The sequence below is a fragment of the Bison bison genome, unplaced genomic scaffold (assembly GCF_000754665.1).
Source record: "Bison bison bison isolate TAMUID 2011002044 unplaced genomic scaffold, Bison_UMD1.0 scf7180017864145, whole genome shotgun sequence".
Classification (NCBI taxonomy): Eukaryota; Metazoa; Chordata; class Mammalia; order Artiodactyla; family Bovidae; genus Bison; species Bison bison.
This window is the reverse complement of record NW_011494717.1, coordinates 8,940,616-8,950,933: the sequence shown is the minus strand read 5'-3', so window position 1 is coordinate 8,950,933 and position 10,318 is coordinate 8,940,616. Positions and strand designations below refer to the sequence as shown.

Sequence of the window (10,318 nt, the reverse complement as noted above, 5' to 3'; positions counted from 1 at the left end):
CCCCGCCCCGCGCCACCAGGTAAGCAAATCATCAGATGGCCCTTATCTGCTGACCCAATGTACCTCTTCCCTCTTTCAGCAATGGCTGTGGATGGTATGTGGCATTTGGTCTAGCCTTATTATGCTGGACCCTTGGGAGTGGCTCATCTTTTTTGAATACCCAAACCCCAGCTCCTGGTGCCATGCTGCAGGCTGGCAACCCTGGAAACTCCAGTGTGCCCCCTTCAGGGATCAAGATGGTTTGAATCACATCTCCCATCCCCCTGCCCTCAGAACGACTTACCCACCCCCACACCCAGGCTTCTGATTGGCTAATTATGGAGGAATCACATCATAAATTACGTTTTGTATAGGTCTGCCTGCCTCTCCTTGGTGTTGACCAAAGCTAAGTCACCAGGCAGAGCAAAGCTCACCCCTTCCCACCTCACTTGTCCCCTAATTGAAAACAATTCAAAAATCACTGAACAGTATGGCATAGGGACAATTTTTGGTACAAAGAGGGAGGCCACGAAGGGCAGGCAACTGGGATGCCTGCGTGGCAGGTGAGGAGGCTGATTGGTGGGCTATGGCGGGCCAGGCCAGGGGGCCTTACGTGTCGTAGAGTACAATGGTACGGGAGCCATTGGAGTTGTTGATGATGCAACAAGAGCACGGGGTCTCCCCTCTGCTCTGCCAGGCCACCTGAGACACGTCCACGCCCCGCTGCCTGAAGTCAGCCACCAGGAAGCTTGGTGGGGGGGAGCCCGAGCCAAGGGAAGGGCAAGGAGACACAGATTAGAGACTCCAAGTGGCCCGGGCCTTCCAGACCTTCCAGTGGGGAGCGGCGCTTCCACTAGGGAGCACACAGGCCTTGGAGAGGAGGGTCCTGCTCTGGGGGCTGACTGATGGTGGCGGCAGCAGCTGGCAGGGTGCAGACAGGTGTACAAACCTGTAGGCATGTAGGATGGTGCGGCTACCGCTGGCCTCGCTGATGATGACTGTGGAGATGGGGACGGAGCCCGTGGTCTGAAAGACCATGTAGCGGAGGTCCACAGAATAGCGGCGAAGGTCGTCCAGGACAAAACTGCCAGGGCGGAGTAACCCGGGGAGGCGCAGTTCGGCGGGGGGTTGGGGATTAGAGGGTAGGTGGTGGGGCCACCAGGGGCCCTGGGGTGCAAGTGGAGAGGCTAGGAAGGGACTGGGGTTCGTCACAGGCTTAGGGGGGTAGGAGAGGTGGGAGAGCATGGCCAGAGCTCAAGGAGGAAAACCCTCATGGACATTCTTTTAGATCCTGACTGACCCTGGCCTTCAGTCTGATTCAAGCAGGAAAGATTTCGCTAGATGGGGTGGATTTTGGGACTGAGGATATGTACCCTGTTTGAACCAAGCAGGTGAGGGCACTGTGGCCTGCACCGTGCAAGACAAGGCAGTATTAATAATTACAAGGTGATACTTTGTCCCCCAGAATTCCAATTAAGCTATTTCAAATCCTAAAAGATGATGCTGTGAAAGTGCTGCACTCAATATGCCAGGAAATCTGGAAAACTCAGCAGTGGCCACAGGACTGGAAAAGGTCAGTTTTCATTCCAATCCCAAAGAAAGGCAATGCCAAAGAATGCTCAAACTACCACATGATTGCACTCATCTCACACGGTAGCAAAGTAATGCTCAAAATTCTCCAAGCCAGGCTTCAACAGTATGTGAACCGTGAAATTCCAGATGTTTAAGCTGAATTTAGAAAAGGCAGAGGAACCAGAATTGCCAGCATCCGCTGGATCATGGAAAAAGCAAGAGAGTTCCAGAAAAACATCTATTTCTGCTTTATTGACTATGCCAAAGCCTTTGACTGTGCGGATCAAAATAAACTGTGGAAAATTCTGAAAGAGATGGGAATACCAGACCACCTGACCTGCCTCTTGAGAAATCTGTATGCAGGTCAGGAAGCAACAGTTAGAACTGGACATGGAACAACAGACTGGTTCCAAACAAGAAAAGGAGTATGTCAAGGCTGTATATTGTCACCCTGCTTATTTAACTTCTATGCAGAGTACATCATGAGAAATGCTGGACTGGAAGAAACACAAGCTGGAATCAAGATTGCCAGAAGGAATATCAGTAACCTCAGATACACAGATGACACCACACTTACGGCAGAAAGTGAAGAACTCTTGATGAAAGTGAAAGAGGAGGAGAGTGAAAAAGTTGGCTTAAAACTCAACATTCAGAAAACAAAGATCACAGCGTCCAGTCCCATCACTTTATGGCAAATAGACAAGAAACAATGGAAACAGTGAGAGACTTTATTTTGGGGGGCACCAAAATCACTGCAGATGGTGACTGCAGCCATGAAATGAAGAGACACTTGCTCCTTGGAAGAAAAACTATGACCAACCTGCTGCTGCTACTGCTGCTAAGTCGCTTCAGTTGTGTCCAACTCTGTGCGACTCCATAGACGGCAGCCCACCAGGCTCCCCCGTCCCTGGGATCCTCCAGGCAAGAACACTGGAGTGGGTTGCCATTTCCTTCTCCAATGCATGAAAGTGAAAAGTGAAAGTGAAGTCGCTCAGCCGTGTCCGACTCTTAGCGACCCCATGGACTGTAGCCCACCAGGCTCCTCCATCCATGGGATTTTCCAGGCAAGAGTACTCAGTGGGGTGCCATTGCCTTCTCCTATGACCAACCTAGACAGCATATTAAAAAGCAGAGACATTACTTTATCAACAAAGGACTGTCTAGTCAAAGCTATGATTTTTCCAGTAGTCACGTATGGATGTGAGAGTTGGACTATAAAGAAAGCTGAGTGCCAAAGAATGGATGCTTCTGAACTGTGGTGTGGGAGAAGACTCTTTCGAGTCCCTTGGACTTCAAGGAGATCCAACCAGTCCATCCTAAAGGAAATCAGTCATGAATATTCACTGGAAGGACTGATGCTGAAGCTAAAACTCCAATACTTTGGCCACATAATGTGAAGAACCAACTCATTTGAAAAGACCCTGATGCTGGGAAAGATTGAAGGTGGGAGGAGAAGGGGACGACAGAGGATGAGATGGTTGGATGGCATCACCAACACAATGGACATGAGCTTGAGTAGGCTCCGGGGGTTGGTGATGGAGAGGGAGGCCTGGCATGCTTCAGTCCGTGGGTCACAAAGAGTCAGACACGACTGAGCAACTGAACTGAACTTTGTCCCCTGGTTCCCTCTGCCTGCCCATCCCCCGGTACTCCTCTCTTGGAAGTCCTTCCTGTCCTCATGTGATTCCTCTCATTCCGCACCTGCCTTCATGATGCCCAGCCAGGAGGTGGTGCTGCCTTGGTGGGGGCCGGGGGGCCCACTCACTGCCCTCACCTTCCACGATGGTGAGCCCACCCAGTGCCTGAGGTCCCTCAGTATGGGTCCAGAACTCCTGCTCAGAATCCCCTCTGATCAGAACGAGGTGTGGGGGCAGTCCCTCAGGAAGACTGCACCAGCAAAACAAGGAGACCACCCCGCCCCTCCCAGCTCTTTGGAAATGCAGAGTCCTGTCACCAGGAGCTGGCAACTACACCCAGTGGTGCAGCCACCATCCTGGCCTTTCTCACTATGACTGGACCCCACTTTCAGCAACACCCAAGCTGGAAAATACAGATTGGTATAAAGGTACCACATCAGGGCATCATTCTTTGTCTTACACCTTAAGGATCCTTTAAACAGTAGCTTTCCCAGGTGGCTTAGATGGTAAAGAATCTGCCTGCCATGCAGGAGACCCAGGTTTGATCCCTGGGTGGGGAAGATCCCCTGGAGAAGGGCATGGCAACTCACTCCAGTATTCTTGCCTGGAGAATCCCATGGACAGAGGAGCCTGGGGGACTACCATCTGTGGGATTGCAGAATTGAACGTGACTGAGTGACTGACACTTTTCTACTGCATGGATGGAATATAGGATTTGGTTTGCCACATACCTTTTAGTCCCCACAGTGCCAGGGACACGGGAGGTGCTCACACAGTGTTTGCTGAGCATGTGGGGAGAATTTGGAATGGCACACTTATCAGCATGACTGCTACTCAAAGTAGGGCTGGTCTCGCTCTAGCTGGGAGGAAAGGCAGCTGCTGAAGAGGGTTGGCAAGTGAGCAGCTGTTGGCTCTGGGTCCCTCTGTCCCACCCCAGAGGGCAGGCTCTAGCCCCATTATTTGCTCCATGCCGGTTCCTAGGGAAGGGAACCTGGCTGCAACTTGGGGCTGGGCTCTAACAGCATTCAAAGGGCTGTGCTTTCCAGGCCAACAACCTGGCAGCCTGCCCCTGTGCCCACAGTGGGCAAAGTGTGGGCCTCACCTCCTGATAAGCGCTTGCTGAGTTGGCAGTGCCAGGGGTCAAAGAGCTCTTGGGTCCCTACAGCAGCCAACACAGAGCAAGTGCATGGGCCACTATGGGTGGCAGCCTTCTGGCCAATGGAAGCATGGGTCTGGGCCCATTTTTAGCACGTGGCATCAGGGTGTCCTTGGGCAGGGAGCTCTCGCTGCTTCAGTGAACATCAGGGACACAAACACTGGCCCTGCCCCCTCAGTTAAGAAAGAAACCGTGGGCCTGGACCCTGGGACCACGGATGCAGGACATCCTGGAGGGAGGGTGGGTACAGCACATCCCTAACCGCCTTCTGCCACAAGCACAGGCAGGACAAGGGACGTGAGAAGGGCAAAGTCATATCCACCGCAGAGAGTCTGTTGGAAGCAAAGAAGGAGAAGGTGGGAAGCTGAAGCAGGCTCCAGGGAGTGGCCAAGGAAACAGGCTGTGAAAATGAAACCTTGACAAGAGCAACATTAATGACTGAGCAGCAGATAAGCCACACCAGGGAAAGTCTGGGATGCTGGTCCTCCACTCCCCACCGCCCCCCGCACCACCACCCATTTCTGGAGGTCACAAACCATTTCTCAGAGACTGCCCAAGGCTGTCCAAAACTAGCCAAGGCTTCCTTCTGCCCCCACCCTGAGGGCCGCCCTTCCCTGCTCCCACCACTCACTCAGCAACGTGGCCCCGGGCCAGCGAGCCCATGAAGGCGCAGGGGGCTCCAAGCAGGGAGAGGACAGTGCAGGAGTTGGATGCATTGCCTCCGCGTTGCCATCTCTGGGACAAGCACCTGCAAAACACAAGGAGGGTCCCTGCAGCTCCAGCAGACTGAGCCCTGGGTAGGGCCCCCAGAATGAAAAAGCCAGGAGGTCCCCCTCAGAAAGCATCCGGGCCAGCCTTAGGCTCAGCGAAGGGAAGAGGCTCAGGTGAGGACGAGATCTGTTCCCCAGCCCAGGCTAAATTCAAGCTCACAGTGATTAATATCTGTCTCCCAATATTCTTATGACATCAGGAAAGCACTCCCTCGGTGTCACCACAGTTTGAGGGTTCCACTGACTCTAGGTTACCTCCTCCTCTGTAACAGTGACCCAGTTCCCCACCTTCTCCCTCCTCCCATCAAGCCTCCTCCTTGAGAGCTGCCTCTTCCCAAAGGTGGCAAATCTACTGCTGCTCCTATCTTAGGAGAGGCCATTTCAGTAACAATTTAGACTAAAATGATTAAGACAAGAAGCAAACCTGGACACTGTGATCATTTAAGAAGGTGGGGTGGGGGCGTTGCATGGTAACTTTTACTTGTCAAAAGTTAAACAGACTGTTGAGTGAAGACAAGTGTTTCTCCATCTTTGTTTTTCTTTTTTTCAGCTTTATTGTGATGTTATTAATATATAACATTCTGTACGTTTAAGGTGAAGAGAGGGATGATTTGATGTATGTATATACTGTGAAATGATTACTACAATAAGGTTAGTTAACACATCCATGCCAGCACATAGTTGCCTTTTATTTTCCTTTGTTTTTCTCCATCTTTACTGAAAATCTAGCAAAAGGAAACGAAGTCAGGATACACCTGATGGGCTGTCATCATCAACAAAAATGATAACACACATATACAGTCAAATCACTGGAACAATTTTTCATTTGTGTTCCAATAATACTGTGAGGTAAACAGTGCAGGCTGTTGTTTCTATTCTTCCAGTTTCAAAAAGGATAACAATAATAACTCGGTAGCTTACCATAAGGGGGACAAGCACCAAAGAACCACTGATTAAGAGAAATAAATGAAGGAGAATTTTTAGACTAAGGTATATTTGTACACAAAACTTAACACTGAAGTTCCCTTTAGCCTTTGGAAAAGGGGGCCATGATCCCATGAGAAAAGGATACTAATCTGTAAAGGATCCAACATTTCTCAAGCTATGAGCTTTAGAGAAATTTTCATGCTGCGAAGAGAGGAGAAGCCTGGAGGGACTGAACTTGCTCAGAATCACACCAACAGTTAAGGACAATGCTGATACCAGAATGCAGGTCTCCTGATCCCAAACCACTCCAAATGCTTTGTATTTTTGACTGGGTCCCAGCCTGAGAAGGTTTCAGAGAAAGGGGCTATAGCTTTACTCTGTGGAAACCCTTCAAAGTTACACGGACGCCCAACTTTCTGTGCAGAAACGCTCTGCTGAGCGTGAAGATGCTTTCTGGAAGGGCCTTTATGCTTGGACTCTGAGAGGCCAGGCCATTCCTCAGGGCCCTGGCCGAGTTCCAGGTAGCACCTCCTGAGAGTTCTCCACTGCCCAGGGAGAGAGCCTGGGACAGGAGGGGCTGAGACGCTAGGAAGGCCTGGGTTCCCACTCAGGTCTGCCCATCTGGGAGGCACAACAGAGTCCAGGAGCTGGGCTGGGTGGGATGGGCGCATGGGAGAGAGGCCCTGAAGACAAGCAGACTGCTCCACAAAGGAGCAGAACCATGGGTCTGGGGGATGGGGAGGCACCCCCTGAAGGGCAGGGGGCGTGGAGGACATGGGAAGGGTCTCTTCAGAGAGGCACCTTGCTTAGTGCCCATCTTCGGAACCGGCCCCCATCAGGGGGACTAGTAGGTTCTGGTCCCAGCCTCCTGACAAGCAAGCTCGAAGGGACTGGGACTCAGCTCTAGTGAAGCAGGCACTCTAGGTTCCCCTGAGGTCCCCCACAGTTCATGGAGAACCTGTAGCCCTAGAATTCACTGTTCTCCTGAGAGTAAGCCTATCCCTCACTGTGAACCAAGTCCTGGGGCCGACTTGACCTTGGCAGGTGGGTGAGGTACATATAGCAGCACACCCTTGTGCCCAGCCCCCACTGTGCCTTCACCCTTTGCTGGAGGCTCTAACGTCTGGCAAACAAACAGCCCAAAGCAAAGGGTCACCTCCATGAGATGGGCAGCAACAAAGGAACAGGGAGCACCTGAGAGGGTAGAGGGCTGGAGACCTAGAATTAGGACACGTGGGTTTTACTACTGTCCTGCCACTCATTAGCTATGTGGCCCCTTACAAAAACTGTCTCATTTCTCCAAATCCTTAGCTTCCTCATCTATAAAGACAGAACAGGACTGATCCTTACATGTTTCCCATGGGCTGCTGTGAGGAAAGCATGTAATAATGCCTGTGATAGTGCTGTATGGATCCAAGGCCTGAAGAACTCCCGGCGCTCTCCCTCAGTGAGCCTCATGGTTACTGGCACTGCAGCATCTTCCCAAGCTCAGTCTTGAACTCGCCTTTTATCCAGTTCTTGGCTCTGACAACTGAGAGCCAAGAAGCAATTCTTCTCTGTATTCTAAGCACTAGACTACCCCAAGAGAAAGTCACAGATTCCACTGCACTGGAGTGTCTTGGGATGACGTGTAATGGTGCAGTTCTTATCAAGAGTAAATACAGGAACCAACAAATGACTCTTCAACTTCCACCAGACAACCATGAAGGATGTTTTCCATTATGTTGTTCACTGAGTACTGTAAAAAGGACTTCTGGTAAGCTCCTTTTGGAATTCAGCACAAGGAAAAAGTCTGTATGGCTTATGAACCAGCTGGACCATAACTCATAGCATCTCCAAATTTGCCTGCAGCGCCAGCAAGCCCTGAGATACGATGAAGCTCAAAGACCATGGTTTTCAATGTTTTTGAACAGTCTAACTGCACGTACTTCTTATTGTAAGCTACCTCAAAAACACTTTAAAAGAAACAGATGAGATCTATAAGTGGTAAATAAATTAGAAGTAAATGCTGGTGATAGGCACGTGCACAGGTCTTGTTAAAAAGGAAGGCACTGCTTTTGCACCTTCCTAGCTGTGTGCCCTTCAGTTAAGTCACTGTGTCTCTCAGGGTCTCTACTTGCTTAGTCTACTTGGTAAAATGGGGATAATGATGTCTGACAGGTCCCAGGGTTGGAAATGGGAAGTGGAGAACACAATGCTATCCAAAGCCTGGAACTTAATACTAAAGGCCTCAATTCTTTCCCCAGGTCCCGGGCAGAGGGCATGAGACACGGGCTCCCAAGGCGACTTTCACAACCTCGCTGCGGGGCCCCGGCTTTGCATCCCTGCAGTCTTGGCCGCATGGCACAACGCGGGGCTGCAGCGGCCCCTGGGGTCACCAAGGGGCCCGGGCGCCCCTACCTGCTGTCCGTGTCCTCCTCTGGGTATTTGTCCATCACATTGATGATGTCCAGCACCACTAGCCCCACGCACAGAATCTGTTTCTCTTCCATGAAGCTGCTCCCGGAGCTTTCTGCCTGGCTGACGGGGTTCCTCCCTGGTTCTGCCTCCTATCCGGGTGAATGGTGTCCCGGCTCCCAGAGTCTGGCTCCTCCTCCGCGTTCGGAACTCCTCCTCCAGGGAGCCTCCGGCGGCGGCGAGGGGTGCCGTGGGGTGCAGGGGACGGAGCCGGGCCCTTGCTCCCCACGACCACCCACTCCAGAGGACCTGGGAGCGCAGACCCCAAGGTCTCGGTACCCGGCCTCTCCTTGGCAGTCTGCGTGGCCCAGGAGATGGCTACGTCTTCCACTTCTTGCCCTCAGTTTCCTCACTTGTCAGATGGACTCGGAGCTGATGCAAAGCTCTCTAAAGCGTAGCTAGGCAACCTCCTGAACGCCAAGAGAAAGTACAGCAGAAAAGCATCCCGTGAGCCGCCCGCTCCCGCACCAGCCAATCTCTCTCCGGACTCCAAGCCCGCGGGGTTGAGTCGGGCCTCGCAGCTGCGGCCTGACCCGCAAGCATCCCCAGCCGCGGCTCGCGCTGTCCCGGCTGCCCCGCCCCGCCCCCGAGGTCGGGCCAATCCCAGGCCGAGGCCTCGCCTCTGCCGCGGAGGAGCCGGGGCACGCAAGGTGGGCCGCGGAGGTCACGTGACGGGAGACCCCGCCCAGCGGCGCCGAGGTCGCGGGTCCCGGCGCCCTCTGGCGGACTCGGGTGGAAAGGGCGTGAGCAGGCGGAGGGCCTGGCTGGGGCTCTAAGCGGAGGAGTTGCTTCGCGCTCGCGCGTCTAGAGCAGGTGCGGGCAGAGCTACTCCGGCCTGAGCTGAGGGCGCGAATCTGGTCGGGGGCTCCCTCACTCCGTCCCCTGTGTACTCCTGTCGACCCATGAACACATAGTAGAGCAGACGGCTTGTTTAGTTTTTTTTTTTTTTTTTAGAAAAACCAAGTGTCTTTATTCCTGAATAGTTTAGTATGGCGGTGGGGGCCGGATCCCCCTCGACAGAGCCCTGGAGCCGAGGGACTCGGCCTGGAGGCCAGTTGGGGGAGCAGAGGGTGCCAGGATGGGCCCCTCCGCAGTCTGGGTCCTGCAGGGACGGCGATCAGGCCAACGGTCTGGACGAGGGGACCCCGGAGTCCCCGACCCGGTGCACTCCAACCATGGGGAGGACGCCGCTCGGCTCGGGCCGCCTCTGCTGCGGCTCCCCGGGGGTCGGCACCGCGTCCCAGGCGCGACCCCGGGGAGCCCGCCCCCTGGCTGGCTGTTTGGTCGCGTAGACACTTCGAGCGGGTGGGACCCGATCCCCCCAGCTTCCCCACCCCGCCGTCTACGCCTGTTCGAGCTCCAGGTCTCCGTAGAGCAGGGCTCCGCTGAAAATGGTGAGCGGTTCCTCCGAGTGCGCCAGCTGCCCCATGACCAGGTCGATGCAGACCGTGTCCCCGACCTGCAGCGGCAGGATGAGGCTGAACACACCTAGGGCGCCTGGGCTGGGCTGGCTCTCGGCCACCGGCTTATTCTCCAGGCCCTCCGGCTCGTAGCCACCGGAGTCTATGCGAGCCACGCCCAGGTTGGAGCGGGACAGCACGGCCTCCACCTTCTCGTGCCGGTGCCCCGTGAGCACCGCGCTCAGCAAGTAGCGCCCGGCCAGTGGCGCCGTGAACACGCCTGGGGACAAGAGTGACAGTGAGGAGGGGGACAGGTGGCAGGGGCTGGGAAGGCGTCCGGGAGCCCTTCCAGAACTGTACTACGGAGGGACCCTCTGGGTCTTTTCTACCTCTCTTCTACCAGGACCTGAGCTCCACAGA

At 53.9% G+C, this 10,318-nt stretch overlaps 2 protein-coding genes across 4 annotated transcripts in view; both read right to left on the bottom strand.

Annotated features, from left to right (window-relative positions):
• Positions 1–9,078, bottom strand: part of KHK (ketohexokinase (fructokinase)) — a 14,044-nt gene extending 4,966 nt beyond the window's left edge. Inside the window, exons 1-4 of one of the 3 annotated variants that reach the window (XM_010840611.1) lie at positions 8,442–9,078; positions 4,976–5,092; positions 929–1,063; positions 593–727 (exon numbers count right to left, since the gene is read on the bottom strand). In XM_010840611.1, coding sequence (XP_010838913.1) covers positions 593–727; positions 929–1,063; positions 4,976–5,092; positions 8,442–8,533 — 479 coding nt within the window. In that variant the 5' untranslated portion in view covers positions 8,534–9,078. The remainder of the gene's footprint in view (positions 1–592; positions 728–928; positions 1,064–4,975; positions 5,093–8,441) is intronic. The other 2 variants (XM_010840613.1, XM_010840612.1) reach the window with 2 other exon arrangements.
• A 350-nt stretch (positions 9,079–9,428) lies between these two features.
• Positions 9,429–10,318, bottom strand: part of EMILIN1 (elastin microfibril interfacer 1) — a gene marked incomplete at its 5' end in the record, with an annotated part of 7,698 nt that continues 6,808 nt past the window's right edge. The window contains one exon of the mRNA XM_010840692.1: positions 9,429–10,178. Within this exon, the coding sequence (XP_010838994.1) occupies positions 9,841–10,178 (338 nt within the window). The remainder of the gene's footprint in view (positions 10,179–10,318) is intronic.